Below are 19397 nucleotides of genomic sequence, written 5' to 3' on the forward strand. Positions count from 1 at the left end.
CGAGTGTTGGAAGAGCGGAGTTCGTCAATTATTCTGTCGAGCCGTGACGAGGCTCGCTTAATAGCATCGAGAAGCTGCTGCGAAACCTGGAGTTCGGCGCCTTTGGGACCTTTGAGAAGATCCAAGGCGGAGATCGCAATGGCTTTGAGATTGAGGATTTCCGCTTCCACCCGTGCGATCTCGACCCTTGCGCTCTCGTTGCTCTTTGAGTACTGGAGGCATAACGATGCAATCTTTTCCGAACGCTCAACGATTGCAATTAGGTTTGCAGCAAGCCCCACATAATCCATGGATACAGATTCGTACGAGTGTAATAAAACGACTGTTGAAATTGAAGTTGTTAACGATGGTAAGGTTGCGGGGTTCGTCAAGCAGCAGAGAGGGCGCCACTTTGCAACAGAGCCGGCCACGTGAGCTCACCTGCAGGAGGTAAGACTTGGCAGCTGCGAGACGAAGCTATTGGATCCCGTTGCTGTGAGTACGGCAATCCCTCAAGTACTGTAAGCCCAAAAGAGCAGTCGTTGCTGATATGGATGTGCACCGATTTCCTTAGTCTTCTTCAACAATCTGTCGTAGACAAGAGCATTGAGCGATTGAACCCGCGTTTCTGGAGGTTTGGGGAAAAGCTATATTCGGACCTGAAATATTCTGGATATCAACACCAGGGCACTGATATAACATGTTGTTGCCGTCTATGGAAGTCGGTCAGCTAAGATACGCAAAATCACACGCAATCAAGTCGGCTTGCGTAGCAGAAAGAACCAAAAGTCCCACTCGGATAGGACCGCCGTGCCTATATTATTCTCTCAGCTCCGCCATAACCATTGTATCTTCCTACGTACGGTATACATTGACTCTCAACACCATGGATTGTGCAATACGCAAGCGCGAGGGTTCCCACTAGTAATATAACACTCTGGACCAGATGACGACTGTAGTGAACCTCTTGGTAGTCCTATACCAACCTGAGCGCGTCTTGAAGAGGGGCAGAGAAGATGCTCTGCAGGGGTGCGTTATACAATCCTGCGAGAAGAGGACCGATTGTCCCTCCAGACTAGCCTGGCGTTACCAGTTTATCTCGAACAGCAATTCCAGAATCCAGGCGCCCTATAGATGACGAGAAATGTCGCTATCGTATAGTAGAGATCCGTACTCAAAAGGGGTACGCAATGGGTTAGACGAGCATGACTGACCCCATTAGCCTTTTGACAAGAGGCTCAAATCTCTCGAGTATATTTTGCCTCTATTACCGAGATTTCATCCGGTTGACGTGTTGCTTGGTAAGGCCGGATGATGTACCAGCATAAACGCCTGTTATAGGCGCCTGGTGTGATGATACTTGGCCATCGGGCTTCACCAACAAGGTCGATACTCGGTCCCGTCTGACAGGGCCGGTTCTTTTTGATCATAACTGCAACTCTCATGAAATCTTTGACCGGCAAGCGCTCCAAACCCTTCAAGGCAGTGGACCGGGAACGCTTTCAGGCAGCTTAGGAGGTGGACGGATCTTCCCGCACGCCGTCCGACCACAGAAATGTTTTGCGCTATGCCACTCCAAGTGCGCATCTCAACCCAATATCAATCGCAAGAAAGATCGACCGCAATATCTGATGTCATTCTTTGTATTTTGTCCATCGTTAGAGTTCGGGCCGAAGGCGCAAAGCCGATCGCTGGGCAGCGGCTCGCCACGGCCACCTGCGGGAATGCGGTGGGTTAAATGTGGCGCAAATTTGAGTCGCTATCATCGAGATCGCCCAGCTTCACGGGCAGCAACTTGTCATGAGGATGGCCATGTTGAAAAGTCGATGAAGTACAGCACGCGTTTTACGATACCAGAATTCGTTCGTATTGGTGCAGAATGGTGACTGGATGTCTCGGAAGCACAATTCTGTCTCTTGGTCGAGACCGATAATGACGTGGTATGGTAGGGTGGTGATCGTCATAGCCGATCTTTTTTTTCGTACAGGACTTTCAAAGGTCTGGACCAATGTCGACTGCCAGAGTTACGCATAGCCATTACGTGCCAAGACTGAAGCAGTGGCCTGAAGCAGTGGCAAGCAAACGTCAAGCATACTGCTCTCCAGGGTAGAGAGTCGTCTGATGGCATCAGTTTTGTTGCCGAAGACCAAGGGATGCGCACCCGGTGCTGCTGAGTATCTCTTGTGAACGAGAAAGGAGTTTGTGGTTGGACTGAGGGAAGCCTGAAGTACTACCTGATCGTTGTGATGTCGCGGATTGTTGGATTAGAGATGGATTGACAGGCGTTACAGAAACCGATCCACTCGTGGGCGGCTGAAGACAAGGGACAGCACCGATGACGTGGGGAGACGAAGATTGCAGTCGGTATTATCCAATCGACTCTTTCGCATGCCAGGATGAAATCTGAGACCTGCAGACGAGGTGAATGGAGTGTGCAGTTGGTTGTGGAGAGTTACAATGCTGAGAATAATCAGAGGGACGGGAGACGAGCACTCAGTGACGTGCGTGGCCATGGGAAAATAGGTGGGATGCAAGGCATTTTCCTATGCGGAAAAATCATCGTTCGATTGTGAGACATTGTTGCTTGCCCAACCGGGACAGGAACCCGAATCCGGACGTTGACACCTGTGGGACGGGGGCCGGGTCCGGTGGGTGGACGGGGGTTGCCGAAATTGGGCGGGTCTAGAATCCTCGGGGCGGACAGAATCTGAGTTAGATGAGGTGCGGCCTGGCGGAGGCATGCCTTGCGGAGCAGGTCGATGGTGAAATATGCTCAAACGAACCTGGATCGCCTTCAAGCTTCTGCTGGCTGTGTCTGCAGGTGTCTGCAAGTGTGCGATGCGCAAAATTGGCTTGTTACTTTCCCAATGACTCTGCGTCAGGTCGAGGTGAGGGCATACGGGGTTACGCGTCGATATGATTGTTGCCTTCGTCAACCTCACATCGAGGCTGTGTTTCCCCTGGCTCCTCGTCGCGTTCGAAAGTCCTAGTAGGAGGATAAAGTCCACGTTGTCGATGGTGAAACTAACGACTGTGGTGCAACGACGGGTGTTCACAGGTCTAACGGCGGTACTACGTACGCTGCTTGGTTGAGAGACAGAGTTAAGACAACGGATGCACTTTGCATGGTAGTGGTGGTCCACCAACGCGATTGCCGGTTCAGGATCAAGGGCCCAAAAGAGGAACACGAATTAGTTGCGGGCTAAAAGCCGCGATGCAACGGGGCGAGGCAGGAAATGCACGAAACCCAGCCGTCTGCGATGGCCATCGATGTCGCGGCCTGGGCATCGAGCATATCGCAGACACGCAGATCGAACTTTGTCGCTGGCACCATCGGCAGCTCGGTTTTTTTCGCGCAGCAGTTACCCGGGGTTGTAGAAAGTGGGCGGCTGCAAAAATGGTTCGTCATAGTTACAGATAGATCCGGCGGGAACCATAGACTCATCGCCCTGCGTCTAAGCAAGCGGCTTCTAAAGCACTGATACTGGAAAGTCGAGCAGTGCGTGCAAATCGAAATGGCGAGTGACTGCCTTGGCCAGGGGTTTAATATGCAGCATCAGAGCGTGCGTCTGCTCAGCGTAACACGTAAGGTTCTCGATGCTAGTCCAGAAACGAGGCAATGTATCCGTCTCTAGGCAAGGAAGATACTTTTGTCCAAATGAGAGCAAGGGAGTCGATCTTTGCAGCGAAGCGCTCCTTGCGATGATGTGGCGCCAACCTGGCTGATTGGTTCCGGGAGTTTTCCCACGACTCGACTTTCAGCCATATCAGCTGGCATATGCTCTGAGCTGTGCTAGTCTTGGGGTTGACACACCCGCAGCTGCGGACGTTTTGGCTGGTGCTCACAAAAAAAAAAAGCGAAGGACAGGGTCAGAAACGGCGCCACTGCCATAGAAATCGATACGTCGGAAAGGTGAGAGCTAGAACCCTGACACGCTTAGAAGACGCTGTGGCATCAACGAATAGCATTTCACCATTGTGCTAGGTACTGTAGTGATGGGAGGTCGAGACAGGGTGCCGAGCTGTGCCAAGCTCAGCTTAACCGACATGTGTCGCCCCCGAACTATGGTCGAGAGGGTCCCATCAGCCTCCTTGTCAACTTGAATATCGACGTCTGCTTTGTGCAACCCGTGGAATCTCAAGACTTGTTGGCGCTTGGTTGTCTTTCATCGAGCGTCGACAGGTCAAGCTGGAGACGGACTGACTCGACGGCAGCTGACAGCAATGTATAGTACGCAAAGTGAAAAAACCCAGCCGGCGCGGCGAGTCCATTTCTTCAATGGGTCAGCCGAGCGGATGGGCCTGATGTCTGATGTCTGGGCGGCGGTAGCTGAGCCGAAAAAATAAAATAGAAAAATGACTAGATAACAAAGCAGGGAAAGCTGCGGCGGTCTCGATGATTCATCATGTCTGAAAGAAGCCGCAGCGTGGCCCAAGCTCCAGCTCCATTGCGACCTGCATTGACAGACAGGGAGTTGTGGTGAGAATTGGCTTTGGGTCCGCCGCGATGCTCGGATGCTGGAATGCTCGACGGGAATGCCTTACAATCGAGGGTGTAGGGTGTATGAGACTTGACGAGACGTGTGATGAACGGGTAGTCCTTGTCGGTGGTTGAGAGGGAATCCTACATACGTACAAGATGGGGTTGGGCACACTTTCCCATGGTCGACAAGAAGAGAGCGATACCGGTAGGCACAAGGAGGGAAACATGTTGGACAAAATGACAAGTGATGCAGCAGCACTGCAGCAGCAGCGGTTTGGCGCGTTGGCGGGCTGATGGTCCGCAGTAAGGGACGGGAACTACATAGTACAGGTACGTACCCATCACTCAGCAGGCCCTCAGTGATCCGACCGGGAATGTCCCACTTTTAGCCCCAAGGACCCGTCCGTGTAGACTCGATCTTGACAACCCCGGACTAGATCTCTGCATCAGAAAGCGCCTCTCGATCTCGGTGCACAGCATCCATCTTTCCCATGCCGTCGCCATCGCCATGCAACCACCACAAAAGCACCTTCCTGCTTTCCTGCTCCTCCTTCCCTGGACGCCCCCCAAACCCCCATGGCGCTTTCCACCATTGGGTCCCCTGAGGTATCCTGTAGGCAGGCATGCACTTTCTTCTGTCTTTCCCGCGCGGAGTATGTTCCGTACCCCGTCATCCTCGTTCCCCTGCCTTATTGAGAAACGTTCGACCTGCAAGAAACGTGCTATGTCCTCGTCGTGTTCTTCTGACATACCATTCCAAATTGGGTGGCCTCCTGGAATATCCTACTAGGTAGTGTACGTAGGCAGGGGACATTTTTGAGAGCGGGGATTCTAGACCCAGGAAGGTCCTCGAGAAAATCTCAGGGTCCAACGCGCCGTGGGTCGGACGGGTGAAAGTCGAAAGGAGGCGTCATGATTGCTCTCGAGCCATCGGCGAATCCTCCGCCCACTAAACGACTGGATCTCCAAACTTTTTTCTCTTACAATGCAGCCGCCTCCTTACCAAACCAGTACCTGTTTTCCACGTCCTCATCCTTCCTGCCGTGCTGCCTTGCACCGTACCGCAAGGCGTCCCATAACCGTCGACCACAGAGTTGCGTCGTATTGATCGGTCTGAGCTTACTACCTACCTACTGTACTCCACACCAAAGCGTACCTGCTCGCCGTGAATCTGCCAGGTTGAACACTGTTAGGACCGCGACTCAAGCCTGCATCGTGTCCTGGTCTTCATCAGACACTGCGTAAACGACTCTGCCGTACTCCATTCGCCATACTCCCCAGCTCCTCAGGCCCCTCTTCTCTTCCCTTCCCTTACCAAACTCTGTCCTCCTGGCCTTGCTTTGCCTACAAAGAGAGGCATCCTCCTCGTCCTGGCCCCATAGTTCCCATCCTGCCCCGATCCTTTAACCTAAAAGTCGATGCCGTCGGTGTTCTCAGCAGCCTCATCATCCGACCACCCTTCCATCACGGCAAGACCCTTGGAACTAGCGGCTACTGCGTCATTCCCCTTTGGCCCCAACCTACCTAACCTCCACCCTCGACGCCTTCGTCCAAGCCTAGGTTACTTCTGCCTTGCCCTAAGAAGGAACCCCTGTCTCCCGCTTCTCCCCTCTGAACCTACCTTCTCTTGGTCCTTTACCTGACCTTACGTACTGACAGACTAGTCTGTCGGTTCGCAAACTACCCTTACTTCCTGTGTGGCGATTCCGAGACTAGGTGGCCTCCTTTCCCAGCTGGTCGGGAACCAAATCAGATCTAACGGCTTCTCTTACGCCATGACTTCGGTCTAGACCCTTGCCAACACAATCTGGACTTAACCTATTCCCTTCGCTGTTAGGTATAGACTGCTCCTACCGGCTCTTCTCTACATCGCTCCGGGCCTACCATTCTCTCGACTTCATCGACAGTTGCATTGTCTGCAGTTCGAAACCCATACAAACAGGTAGTCTACACTTGGAGCAACCTCAGCATTGTTTACACTTGGCAACGGGTAGCCAATCACGTACGACGCACATTCTGCCCACGATGGCGGCAACAAATATTCTCATTTATCTGCTTCGGCACGACCTGCGCGTTTTAGACAATCCGATCCTCCACCACCTGTCGACCACCCCAGACCACGGCTTCACTCATGTGCTTCCAGTCTACGTGTTTCCTGCACACCAGATCGAGATATCCGGCTTCCTTCGGGAGGGCACCAAATCCCCCTATCCCGAAGCTCGCAGCGAGATTGGAAAGTTTTGGCGATGTGGGCCCCATCGCACCAAGTTCGTTGCCCAGTCTGTTTGGAATCTGAAGGATTCCCTTGAAAGTGTGGGCAGCGGCCTATCCCTTCGAGCAGGCAAGTTTGGCGACGTTGTCGCCGACCTTCTCCAAGGATTTGCCGACAAACAGCAGAAAGTTGGCGCCATATGGATGACGGCTGAGGAAGCCATCGAGGAGAAGAAGGATGAAAAAGCCGTGTCCGCAGCCTGTGAGAAGCATGGAGTCGCCTTTAAATCTTGGTTGGACGAGAAGTACTTCATTGATGAGTAAGTTCACCACCTGCCTTGAGTCATCTTGATGCTAACACGGGGTTTTCCTTTTCCAGCCGCGACCTACACTTTAAATCTCCAGACGAACTGGCCGATGTCTTCACGGCCTTCAGAAAGACACAGGAACCACTACGCGAAAAGCCAAGGCCCGCGCTACCCCGTCCCGCAAAGGGATCTCTCCCACCTTACCCAGATGAATCTATCATTCCTCCTCAGCAAACACCATTCCAGATTCCTTCAACCTATGACGAACTGGAGTCAGCCCTTCTCAAACCCTTGACAAGCCCATTCTCCGAAGAACCCAAGTTCCCCGAGAACGCCCGATCGGTACACCCATTTAGGGGCGGCGAAGACGTTGCCATCGAGAGGCTCGACCACCTTATCAAGACGGGATCGATGTCTAGTTACAAGGACACTCGTAACGGACTCCTCGGGATTGATTTTAGCACCAAACTCTCGGCTTACTTGTCATTCGGATGTTTGACATCCCGACAAATCCACGAGGCATTGGTTAAATTTGAGGACGGTCAGGACGAAAGATTCAAAGAAACCTCGGGATACGGAAAGGGCGAGAACGAGGGGACTAAGGCAGTTCGATTCGAGCTACTCTGGCGCGACTACATGAGGCTTTGTACAAGGAAGTTTCGAGGAAAGCTCTTCCGCGTTACTGGATTCAAGGGGGACACGACACCAAAATGGAAGTCAGCGGATCCGGAACACGTGGTCTCCGATGACAATTTGGGAGCCTCAGTCGAAGAAATCCAGAAGATTCTGCAACGATTCATTGACGGCACCACTGGTATGGGCTTAATCGACGCTTCACAACGAGAGCTCTATCACACAGGTTACACGTCCAACCGGGCAAGGCAGAATGTTGCCTCGTTCTTGACCAAACATCTCGGCATCGACTGGCGTTATGGTGCGGAATGGTACGAATATCTCCTTGTCGATTACGACGTCAGCTCCAATTGGTCCAATTGGCAGTATGTCGCTGGAGTTGGCAACGATCCTCGCGGAGACAATAGAATCTTTAACCCAGTTAAGCAAGCTTTTGATTATGACAAGGCTGGAGAGTATGTCAAGGCTTGGGTGGTCGAAACACGCGAGATCGAAAAACTCGAGAATGTCTTCCAACTATGGACTACACCCGAAGAAGAATTGGAGCGTCTGGGTCTCAGCAAAAGCATTCTGGTTACAGATCCCATCAAGAAAATCGAGTTTTCGGTGGAAGGGAAGCCCAAAACTGGTCGTCGGCAATACAACAATCGCCGGAGAGGAAGAGGCAACTCGAGTCAGAGCGGGCCCAACGGTGGAGGGCCCCGGGGGCCGCCATCTGCTATAGGAGGTTCTTCAGGAGGCTTTGGTCCGCAAAACAGTGCCTCCGACCAAGGATCTACAAGTCACTCATCGTCCAGGTCGCCACCTCATGGACCGCAGGGGTACCGCACCAACACCGGCTATCGTGGTGACTTCCGTGGCGGATATCGCGGTGGGCGTGGTGGACGCGGTGGCGGCTACCGGGGAGGACGCGGAAGCTTCGGTGGCAGAGGAGGAGGGTTCAACAACTCGTACTACGTTCCGAACGCTCAACCCAACAGTCATCCTAATGGCCAGCCTCGCCCGCAATGGACAACCACGGGATCCGGCCCGATCTCGTAAGTGAGTGGTCGATCTGAAACTATGACCACAGACGATCACGCCGGATATTGGTAGCATCTTCTCGCGCTACTCTTCTCTACCAAAACTGGCAGATGATACCCAGACGTGTGTATAAGCTTCCTGGGTCCAGGGATAATCCTGGGCTGAGGTCGACCACAGAATATCACGATATTCCTCCACTTCTGTTCTTCGATGATAATACTGCTACGTCTCACTTGGCCCTTCAGCTCGCATACGCTCGACGAGAAGGACAACGGCAAGTGATGGTGGACGAAATCGCTCTCCTGGTTCTTCGTCAAAAACGAGCCAGGCAGATGGTGATTGGATGAGGAACTTAATGTTGCATCTTCTACAGACGAAGTTAGCGCTTGATGCGCTCCCGTCTCAGCGGCAAGACTTGTTTTCAGATGCTGGAGCGAGACAGATTCATGTCTTCTCAAGGCCTCCATTGCGATGGAACTATAAAGATTCATATCGGCCAACGAGCTTGTGGGCCTGCTGGCACGTACACTGCGTCTCTCTCTCTAGGCTATCGTCCCCGGAATGCGTCTTCGACGTCTTAGCAACGAGTGCAGACCTCAACCATGATTATCATCGGACCTTCCAAGGGCGACTCCTCAAATCGAAAACAAAGCTGTTCCATTCGAGCGTTTTAGTGGACAACCTGGATCCGAGGTCTTGAGGATGTTCGCCACTCGCTGGTGTTCCGTGGCCGCTTCCGCAGTGCGTTGAGCGGCTGTATCCTGTCAAAACCCACATCGCCTTGAAAACGGCGTATCAGCGAACAAATATTCAGGTTCGGGCTAGCGGTCTACTTATTTGGTCATGTACAGTAGCGGTTTTTGCTCATACATGGTTCTCCCAATCACAGACTAACAGGTGCAAACCTCCATTGATTGTGGTTGCAATGCTGCGTGGTCCGGCGCCCTCAACTGAAGCCAAAACTCAATAAACAAAGCGTCGCCATTGTCATTCAGCCAAAGTAACGCTGAGGCACGAGTCTCTTTCCCATATTGTTCATGAAGGGGCAAGTAGTATGCCTAGGCGCATTTGATCCAAAAGTCTCCATTGGCAGCATCGGCCAGCACCTGGTTGGCGGCGACGGGCCCGGGCATCTCAGGTTCCTTGTTCGTAGGCGGTGGCCTGAGGACTCTGCTCGCATGGGTTAGCTGAGATTCTGCAGTGACAGCGATCATGAAATGGAAACATGGGATTCGTACAGTAATGTGTTGAGCGTGCCGTGCGAGGTACTTGACTATTTGTGTCCGGCTCCCGCTGCAATAAGCATCGTCTCGACAGAGATACCCATGGTCATCTTGCCAACAATCTCAATGGTCTCTCCATGCATGATCTTGGCGATGACAGTATCGTGCATGTTTTCGGACAGGTGGCGAGACATCCCCCCGTCGTGGCGTTCAATGACTTCTCGAGGAAAGAGCTGAAGAATAGCTCTGCAAGTGCAAAGGCGTTGGACTCCAATGACTTTTCCTGGAGACGATTGTTGATTGTGACCCAAATTGTAGAGTTGAGCAGATCATTCTTGACCGCGTTGGCAATAGAGACTAGCTTGCCCAAAGTGTAGTTGTTTTTGATGCTGAATGGAATGTCGGCATCGACCAGGTCTCTGGCCGACGACGAGGACGCGTCCTCCGTGGGTCTCGCGGCCGAGGTATTGTCCGCAAAATCAGAGTTAGCGACGAGGCCAGGGACTTCCTTTGCGACGGCATCAGCAAGGAGACTAGCCGCGTCCCGGAAGGCGATCAGAGCCTGGTAGCATTCCGCGAGGCTTCGACCATGAAGCTGCTTTTTGATATCGTTGAATTTCTAGCAGCGTGACCACATGCGCATGATCAAGTCGAATGGCTTCAGGGAAAGAAATACGTACTTGGTTAAGTACCTGGTTGATCCAACCTTCCTCAGTCACTGTGACAGCGATCGGCATCTTGGCGTTGTTGGGCTGAGGGTGTCTGTCAAGGTGGTCCAGTATGGTGCTGAAAAGCACTGAAGAGGACAAATGAAGCTGGGGGAAACGCTCGAGTGGGTGGGAGAGAGGAAGGCAATAAGACTTAAGGCTGACGACGGGTAAGTGAAGAATATGCTAGTGCCTAGCTTACGAAACCCTTGAGAGCAGAAGGTGAAATCCGATGAATGGATTCGTGTGCAGGTGAACTGATGGCAGGGCGAATGGTGTATTATGTAGTGAAAGCTGGGTGAAGGGGCTTTGCGGTGACGACGTCGAACAAAGGTTGAAGGACTGTGTATAAAGGAGACGAGAAGATTCTGCAGACGACTGTGTGGATGAAGGTGGAAGGGCAAGGGAGACAGTCGGAAGATACTTGGACGCGGAATGGTGGAAGGCAGATTTCCTGGAACATGGCGTGAAGAGTGAACTTGGAAGTTGAAGTCTGAGGCCACGCCAAGCCAAATGGGCACGATCGACTGTGCTCTAATCTTCACGACGGCGCAGTCGTTGGCATCCATTTCGGCGGGTTAGCCTCGATCTCATGCTGTAAACGAATTGACAAAATATCAACTTTGAGTGGCTATCACAATCATCCTTTTCTACATTGCCGCATATCGACACATGCCACCATCAGGTGACCTCTATATATCCATACAAACAAACACATTTATGTGATCTAAAACTACCGGCAATCGCCTCCGTAACGCCGTGTGATGCGACAACCCCCTCCCTCTCTTGCTCCTTCAGGTCCGTCCCTCCTGCAACCCCAGCCCGCGACTCCCCGCTCCCTCTACACTAAAACATCTTTCCCAAGGGCTTCACCTGGTCGCCCTTGGGCACGACGAACAGGCCCTTGGCCTCGCAAACCGTCTCGCCCTCCGGGCCCTCCATGCGCCCGACGACCCACATCTTGCGGTCCGACTTGTCCTCCTCGTCCGGGTGCTCCTTCTGGAACTCGGGCAGCGCCTTGCCGACGCGCACAATGTACAGCAGGCCGGGCGTGACGGGGACCTTGAAGTCTACCGACAGCTTGGCCGTGACGGCCGTGTTGGCGGGGAAGTTGAGGGCGGCGAGGCGGCCCATGGCCTCGTCCATGATGGTCGAGAGCATGCCGCCGTGCACGACCGAGGGCCAGCCCGAGGTGCCCTGGCCGAACATGATGGCGAGGATCAGCTCGCCCGTGTACTGGTGCCGGAAGACCATGTGGACGAGGCCCAGGGCGTTGGGGTTGTTGAGCGTGCCGCCGCAGAGGTGCTTGGACAGCGTCTCGGGCGGAAAGTCGCGGTAGGGCTCCCAGTTCTCCCAGTCCGAGGGCAGGGACGACGTGCCGGCCTCGTTGACGGTCGGGAACATGGACTGCAGGATCGGGTACTGCTCGATGGCCGCGAAGGTGGCCTGGACGCGGTAGAGAGGGATCTCTTCCGGGTCCTTGATCTCGACCGGCGGGTGGATGAAGGGGGTGGCGAGGCGCAGTTCCGAGATCTGGTCGGCGGTGAGCTTGTAGCCGAGGGCGAAGAAGAACAGGGCCCAGAGGGCGCGGCGAACGAGGGTCGAGCGGCGGGAGGGCGTGGGCTGTTGTCCGGGGGGTGGGGGGCGCCGGGGACGCCGCCCGAGGGCGGTGATGTCGAGAGGAGGGCTGTGATCTGCGCCGGGGTCAGATGGGAGAGATTCGAGAGGGCAGCGTTCGCGGCGGCGGCTTGCTGGGCGGACGAGGGCGGAGGCGGGGAGGCCGGGACCATTGGTGGTCTCCCAGCCTTCAGGCGGGACAAGGGCGTCGATGTGAAGGGGCGCAGGGTCGCGGGGTAGAAGGAGGCCAGAGGGCGCGATGCGCGGTGGGAGGCCAGGTCCCGAAGGACGCGGCGGGCCGTCGTTCTGGGTATCATTTCGGCGGTCGCTGTCGGCGTCTATCGGGTCATTCGGGTCGTGGGAGGGTCAGGGCCGCGCGCGCTGGCTCAATTACGTTGCGGGGGCTGGTTCGGCGCGATGGTGATGCGAACAACCCGGGCGGTTCAATGTGCGAAGTCGTTCAAATTTTGGTGGAGACCTATCCTCTTCGGGCCGGGGCTCGGTGAGGGTTCACGCCGGTCGCATCGGTGTCTTCGCCCAGAGCTTTGGCCACTCTGGCAACTCACCCCCTGGACGGGCGCGCACGGGCCATACGCTTACATAGCTCCGCAGCTTAGGCCGTGATGTCACCGCTACAACGATTAATCGGACGAACCGATCTCCATGGAGAATACTCCGTACGGCATTAACACGTTGAATCACCAATTTTGCATTCGAGAACAGATGTTTAACTAGGAAAATCGTGGTCATAACTCTTTTTTCATACTGCTATCATCATGTGGACGCCACGCTGTCTATCGTAATGCCTCTAGAAAATGCCAATCGGGGGGAGCAAGAGAGGGGATTGAAAGAGGAAGGGAAGAAGAAGAATCAAAACATGAGCAGCCTCCCACGCCGAGGCCCAAGCTGAGCAAGATCCGGCTAAGCAGCCATCAACGTGCTCCAAGCGACCCAAATGCGTCTCGACTTGGGCACTGTGGCCCGCCCGCTACCGTCCGCCGCCGCGCCGCCGTTGCGCATCAGAACCCGGCCAATCTCCATATAGCTTTCCACGGCCACGACCATGGGGCCGCGCGCCTCTGAGGGAATCCACTTCATCGAGTCTCTGGCCTCGCCGTAGTGGTCGAAAGCCTTGGCGAGGATTCTGCGGCGCACCTTTCCGACGCCCTCGCTGTTGGGGCTGTTGAGGACATCCTGCGGCGTCAGACCCTCCTCCTTGAGCCACGAGGTAGGGAGGTAGACGCGACCGATCTTTGCATCTACGGCAACGTCGCGCGCGATGTTGACGAACTGCAAAGCGAGTCCCATCTGGCGCGCTGTGTTACGGAGGTACGCCTGCATATAGTCGGGCAGTCCATGTTGACAGTGGCGGAAGACGAGCTCGAGGCAGGCCTGACCGACAGTGCTGGCGACACGGGCGGCGTAGAGCTCGAGGTCCTCAGGGTCGGTTATGGGAAAGGTGGAGTTGCTGAAGGAAAGATCCATCTCAAAGCCCTTGAGAAGCTCGGCGAGAGGTTCGCGCGGGAGGAGGGAGGCCGGGAGCAGGTCGAGGGCCGAGAGAGCGGATGGGGGGAAGTTCTCGGCGGCGTATTTGGAGGCAAGGGGCGCCGAGGTCGCGTCAGGGTCTTTATAGAGGAGGCTGAGGTGGCGGTCGAGCTTGGAGATCCAGGAAGCCGCCTCTTCGGGGGTTTTGGCGTCGTCGACGAGGTCGTCGGCCAGGCGGCAGTAAGAGTAACTAATGCCTGATTAGCAGTGACCGCAGCAGTCTCGGTGTTTGGGCACTTACAGCAGAGTCAAGTCAATGCGTAGGCGACCAGGAAAGACAGAGCTGGCGAGGTGAAAGCTGCGGCTCTTCTTGGCCAATCGGACCACAGCTTGCCGAATGCCCAGGATGCGCTGCATGTCGTACTTTGAGGAGGGGAACACGCGAGCGCGCAACAACGACATACACAAAGCGTCGGCCGGCTCGTCGAACTTGTCGGGGAAAGCATCGCAGACAGCAACGGCCTTGTCAAAGGCAGCAACGCCAAAGACAATGAGCATGTTGGTGACCAGGAAGAAGGTGGCCTCCTCGATTTCGAGACTACCAAAGAGTTGGAGCTCCAGCTTTGTGCCGCTCTCAATGGCCCAGGTGCCACGTCCCAACGCCATCTCATCGACAACCCAGAGGTAAATCGTGGGGAGGAGGATGGGCAGGGCAGTGCATGCCAATGGCAGGGCCAAGAGGAAGTGCGCAGTGATTGTCCAGGTAAAGAGAGCAAAAGTGCAAGCCCACACCAGGATCAGACCCAGGTAGGTTCCCTCGCCCTCCTTGGCGATGAGCCAGGCGCCAAGAATGACACTGCCGAAGAGCGCAAGCTGGCCGACGACTTTTCCATTCTTGATCCATTGCGGTAACGTGGCAGGCGAGTTGAGGTATTGCGCATGGAGGACAGGTTTGTTGAGGATGATGTAGAGCTGGGCAGTGATGTAGGTCTGGATAACGAAGAAGAAGAGCTCCTCGGCAGGGATGTCGTAGAGGGTCGGCCCCAGGACTGCGTCCGGAGGGTAGGTCCAAACGCCAGTTCTGATAAGGTAGGAGTCCCAGGGAATCGTGGCCACGAAGGCGATGGTGACAATGAAGAGGGTTCTCACAACGTCGAGGCGCGTGAAGACGGGATATGAGAGGAAAGTGAGCAGTGCAGCCAAAGGGATGGTGTACTTGACGTGCCTGGCAAGGGTTAGTGAGTGAGTCTGGAAACGCCGCGATAAGGGAAACCACTTACACCAGCGCGTAGTCGTAACCCATCGTGAGAGGTCTGCCTTCTGAAAAAAGCCAAAAAGCCAAGAAGTTCACGACGATGAGCAAAATCTCATTAAGGGCAAGAAAAAGAGTGTGAAGCTGCTGCAAAGTTTGGGGGGGAATATGAGGGTCGTCTTTTAGCGGCCACAGCCGTGCATTCGTTCTCTCCGTGACAGGCTGTCAAAGCCGAGTCGGCAGGAGCGTTCCAGGCGGCAGGCAAGCTGGTCTCTTGCTGCCAGGGCGCTAGCGTCTCACTCGAGATAGCACCTCGGGGCGTGTGAGGTGAGAACGCAAGCTGTATGTATTTTGGTCCCAGTTGGGTGTCGACGCAATTATGACGAACAAGTTAGCGTATGAGTGTGCAAGTGAAGCGACCCAGTGTAAAGACCCCACGCGACGGCGCTGTACTATGTAAAAGAAGGCGTCCGGGTATGTTGCCCGTTTTGTTGTCATCTTTTATCTGTCTTGCCGTCCAAAGGTACGACGGAGAATTGCCCACCGTTCATGCATGGCGAGGTACCTTTGAGCCACGCAACGGCGCTGGACGGGATGAAAGGCAAAGGGCGATCGGCCAGTTCCAGTGGGAGGAGTTGTGAATTGTCCCGAGTCAAGGGGAAGTGCAATTCGGACTAGTGCTGTCTTGCGGAGTGTTGCTCCGCCTGATGTTTGCCGTTTCTTCCTCAGTTTCTCGGGGCTCGGACATTTGGGAGTTTGGAAATTCCAGAGATTCCAGACGACAAGTACCTCTGAGAAGCCCAGGTACGCGAGGTGCATTAGAGGAGGAGGGGGCGCTTGCGATAGAGCTTCTTTCCCGATTCGGCCGTGGGGCGGGGTGTGTGGTACCTTGAGAAGAAAAACTAAGGTAGGGATGCGCTGGGATGGGATTGTCGAGGATTGAGGTGCAGCAGTTTTGCAGCGACATGCAGCGTGTACGAATTCGAGGTGGCTGAACATGCGACCGGCCGGCGTGGTTGGTTGGCCGATGCCCGAGGGGAATAAAAGTCTATGACGACCACATGCGCGTCCCAACATGGGATTTTGCATACGCCAACCCAGACCCAGGTTTTGATCGGATCAGGGATTCGAAGGGGAGCTGGCGCGCGCGTCTGGTGAAATGGGACTTGCACTACATGTTAGGTACCAATGTTTCCTTAAGGCCATGCGTAAAACGTGGTGAGAAGAGGACTAAGACAAGGTGGGATGCCGGATTGCCTTTGGTCGTCAGATGGAATGTCCCTTGGGATTGCCGGAGCACCGGGGGGATTGTTTAGAAGCCGGACTGCCTAATCAAACTGATGGTGATTCATTACATCGATTGATAGCCTTTTGCATCAATTTACAGATACCGGTGGACAGAAAAGACGCTGCAAATGTCCGTGTCCGTGATATTACCATACGGATAGGAAACATTTCCGATGGAACGAACAAGCGATCGATTTGCGAACACGATGCCGATATATAAAGACTAATTTGTACTTTTTTCCCTGGTGCGTATGCCTGCATGCCAAGCTCTTTGCGTACGTGGAAACTTCAGCTACTTGCGCGCGCCCCTTGCTTTGGCCGCCGCCATCTGCCCTACTCCAAGAGCGTATGATACTTTTGTCCTTTTTGGGTGCTCGGGAATGATTGGTGTGCGTAGCATCCGTGTGTGCGCCATCTGCCAATCTCCAACGTTCGTCCGCCGTGAGCCTCCTCCGAGTCGTGGTGTCATCACTCACCCGAATCCGCCGGTGCGGAGCTCTTCCTCGTGCGATTCCCACGCCCCCCTTGCACCCGCCGCTCCGTTGATTTTGTGGACCGGTTGGCATGCGAGGGGAACTTGACTGGCTGTCCCTCTTCACATGCTTGCTGGAATGACGGGACAATTATCTCGTATGAATGTCAATCGAAGCTTTCCTACCTCTGTGCTCCCCTTCCTTCGTTCCAAAATCTCTCTCATGTTGTGTTGGTGAGACTCTCATTGGGCGCTCTATCTCATTCATCTCGTCTGTATAATTTTCACGACGATCACCTCTTGTCTACCCCAAATCTAGCCTCGCCGTCCCAGTAGATCAAAGCCTCACCTCACATACGATGTCTCAACTCGGCGAGAAGCCCAAGACGGCCATCGTCATCGGCGCCGGCGCCGGCGGCGTGGCCCTCGCCGCCCGCCTCGCAAAGGCGGGCTTCGCCGTTACCGTCCTCGAGAAGAATTCCTTCACAGGCGGCCGGTGCTCCCTCATGTTCCAGGACGGTCATCGCTTCGACCAGGGGCCGTCGCTTTTCCTCCTGCCGCAGCTCTTCCACGAGACCTTCAGGGACCTCGACACCACCCTCGCCGACGCAGGCGTCGATTTGCTGCGCTGCGAGACGAACTACAACATTTGGTTCCACGACGGCGAGCTCTTCAAGCACTCGTCCGACCTCGCGGCCATGAAGACCCAGATCGAGCGCTGGGAGGGCAAGGACGGCTTCGAACGCTATCTCAAGTGGCTCAGGGAGGCGCACACCCATTACGAGATCTCCGTTAAGGATGTGCTTCACCGGAATTTCAGCAAGTTTGTTGACCTGGCGAGGCCCGGATTTGTGAGGCATGTTGTGAACCTGCACCCGTTGGAGAGCATCTGGAGCCGCGCGAGCAGGTACTTCTGGACCGAGAGGCTGAGGAGAGTATTTACATTCGCCGTCATGTACATGGGCATGTCGCCCTTTGACGCGCCGGCGACATACTCCCTCCTCCAGTACACTGAATTCGCCGAGGGAATCTGGTACCCGAGGGGCGGTTTCCATCAGGTCGTGGCAGCATTGGTACGCATTGGGGAGAAGATGGGCGTCAAGTACCGCCTCAACACGCCAGTATCCCGTGTCCTGACAGACGGACACAAGGCGACGGGCGTCGAGCTAGAATCGGGAGAATCCCTCTCCGCAGACGTCGTGGTGGTGAACGCCGATCTGGTCTACGCCTACGGCAACCTCCTCCCCAAGACGCCAACCATCACAGACTACACAAAGTCCCTCCGCAAGCGCGAGGCCAGCTGTAGTTCCATCTCCTTCTACTGGTGCATGGACCGCAAGATTCCCGAGCTATCCGTCCACAACATCTTCCTCGCCGAGGAGTACCGCGAGTCCTTCGACGCCATTTTCAAGCGCCACTCTCTGCCCGACCAGCCCAGTTTTTACTTGAACGTCCCTAGCAGAATCGATCCCTCGGCGGCCCCCGAGGGCAAGGACACCGTCATTGTCCTCGTCCCCGTCGGCCACCTCGCTGAGTCCAAGGGTGAATCTGGGCTGACGAACGATCCCAAGCATTGGGAAGACATTGTGAACCGCGCCCGCGCCGCTGTCATTGAGATCGTCAGTGCCCGGACGGGCTGCGCGCCGCTGACCGACTTCATCACGCATGAGACCGTCAACACGCCCCTGACGTGGGAGGACAAGTTCAACCTCGACAAGGGCGCCATTCTGGGCCTGACGCACGGCATCTTCAACGTTCTCGCATTCCGCCCGCGGACTCGCGCCGAGGGTCTGGAGAACGCCTACTTTGTGGGCGCCAGCACGCACCCCGGCACGGGCGTGCCCATTGTGATGGCCGGCGCGAAGATCACAGCAGAACAGATCCTCGACGACCGGGGGTTGCAAGTGCCGTGGGCCAGAGGGTTTGATGGCATTCTGAAGCCGCAGAGCCAGTCACCAGGAAACAAGAAGTTGGACAACGTACGATATGGATACCACTTTGGATCTGAGGAGGTTGCCATCCTTTCGGTCGGGCTTGTGCTGGCCCTGATTTACTTTTATTTCTGGCCTACCCTGCAACCGTTGTTTTGCTAGGCTAATGATGTATGATTGGAATGGTTAGGTTACGACAGCATTCTCTTGATTAATATAGACTCACTACTTCTACTTGTTTCCCAGACGAGTGATCCTTACGTAGAGAGAATCAACATCGCGAGTAAGGCATTAGTTCCACCTTTGTTGACTTGAATCCCCATGTCTTACTCGCTCACAGTTGTACATATTTGTTGTTGCTTCAAGATCAGCCTCCCCGTCCATATCGTGCTTCTACAACAAATCGATTGAACATCATGAGTATTTTATACTGATACCCTTGAGTAGCGCATGGTTGGATGGTGGAAGATCTACAAGACGCGCCGACTGTATTGGGTGCGATCATCATGCCTCATCACCTCCCATTATCATGAAGGCGAACAAGCAAAATTAATATACTCTTGATACAGCAAAACAGGATCATGACATGAAACCACCACCTAATTGGTGTTCATTCCCTCCACGAGGATAATGTCAGAAATCAGGATGCCAGCGAGTAGATGATAAGAATGACGACCCAATCAATCAAACACATTTATACCGACACTTGGACAAAAGCCTAAACGGAGAGGTAGTGAAGGGGCACTTGGTTATGAAATCCTTTAGCAGCTAAGTGCGGCAACAATA

General features: G+C 54.6%; 5 protein-coding genes across 5 annotated transcripts; 2 read left to right on the forward strand and 3 right to left on the reverse strand.

Moving 5' to 3' along the window:
* Nucleotides 1–6487: 6487 nt before the first annotated feature.
* On the forward strand, nucleotides 6488–8655 carry ColSpa_02593 (putative cutinase 1; the record flags this gene model as incomplete). Its single annotated transcript, XM_049268805.1, has 3 exons — nucleotides 6488–6993; nucleotides 7053–8245; nucleotides 8522–8655. 3 exons carry the CDS (start codon nucleotides 6488–6490, stop codon nucleotides 8653–8655), a joined length of 1833 nt encoding a protein of 610 aa, XP_049124762.1.
* Nucleotides 8656–9910: 1255 nt separating this feature from the next.
* Nucleotides 9911–10597, reverse strand: ColSpa_02594 (uncharacterized protein; the record flags this gene model as incomplete). Its single annotated transcript, XM_049268806.1, has 3 exons — nucleotides 9911–10106; nucleotides 10139–10479; nucleotides 10541–10597. The coding sequence occupies 3 exons, from the start codon at nucleotides 10595–10597 to the stop codon at nucleotides 9911–9913; spliced, it is 594 nt and encodes a 197-aa protein (XP_049124763.1).
* An 816-nt stretch (nucleotides 10598–11413) lies between these two features.
* Nucleotides 11414–12501, reverse strand: ColSpa_02595 (uncharacterized protein; the record flags this gene model as incomplete). The annotated part of the gene is made up of 2 exons (XM_049268807.1): nucleotides 11414–12190; nucleotides 12223–12501. 2 exons carry the CDS (start codon nucleotides 12499–12501, stop codon nucleotides 11414–11416), a joined length of 1056 nt encoding a protein of 351 aa, XP_049124764.1.
* Nucleotides 12502–13105: 604 nt separating this feature from the next.
* On the reverse strand, nucleotides 13106–14972 carry ColSpa_02596 (bifunctional lycopene cyclase/phytoene synthase; the record flags this gene model as incomplete). Its single annotated transcript, XM_049268808.1, has 3 exons — nucleotides 13106–13919; nucleotides 13971–14894; nucleotides 14950–14972. The coding sequence occupies 3 exons, from the start codon at nucleotides 14970–14972 to the stop codon at nucleotides 13106–13108; spliced, it is 1761 nt and encodes a 586-aa protein (XP_049124765.1).
* Nucleotides 14973–17039: 2067 nt separating this feature from the next.
* ColSpa_02597 (phytoene desaturase) lies at nucleotides 17040–18773 on the forward strand (the record flags this gene model as incomplete). Its single annotated transcript, XM_049268809.1, has 1 exon — nucleotides 17040–18773. One exon carries the CDS (start codon nucleotides 17040–17042, stop codon nucleotides 18771–18773), a length of 1734 nt encoding a protein of 577 aa, XP_049124766.1.
* Nucleotides 18774–19397: the final 624 nt, after the last annotated feature.

Source organism: Colletotrichum spaethianum (assembly GCF_022836535.1).
Source record: "Colletotrichum spaethianum MAFF 239500 DNA, contig05, whole genome shotgun sequence".
NCBI lineage: Eukaryota > Fungi > Ascomycota > Sordariomycetes > Glomerellales > Glomerellaceae > Colletotrichum > Colletotrichum spaethianum.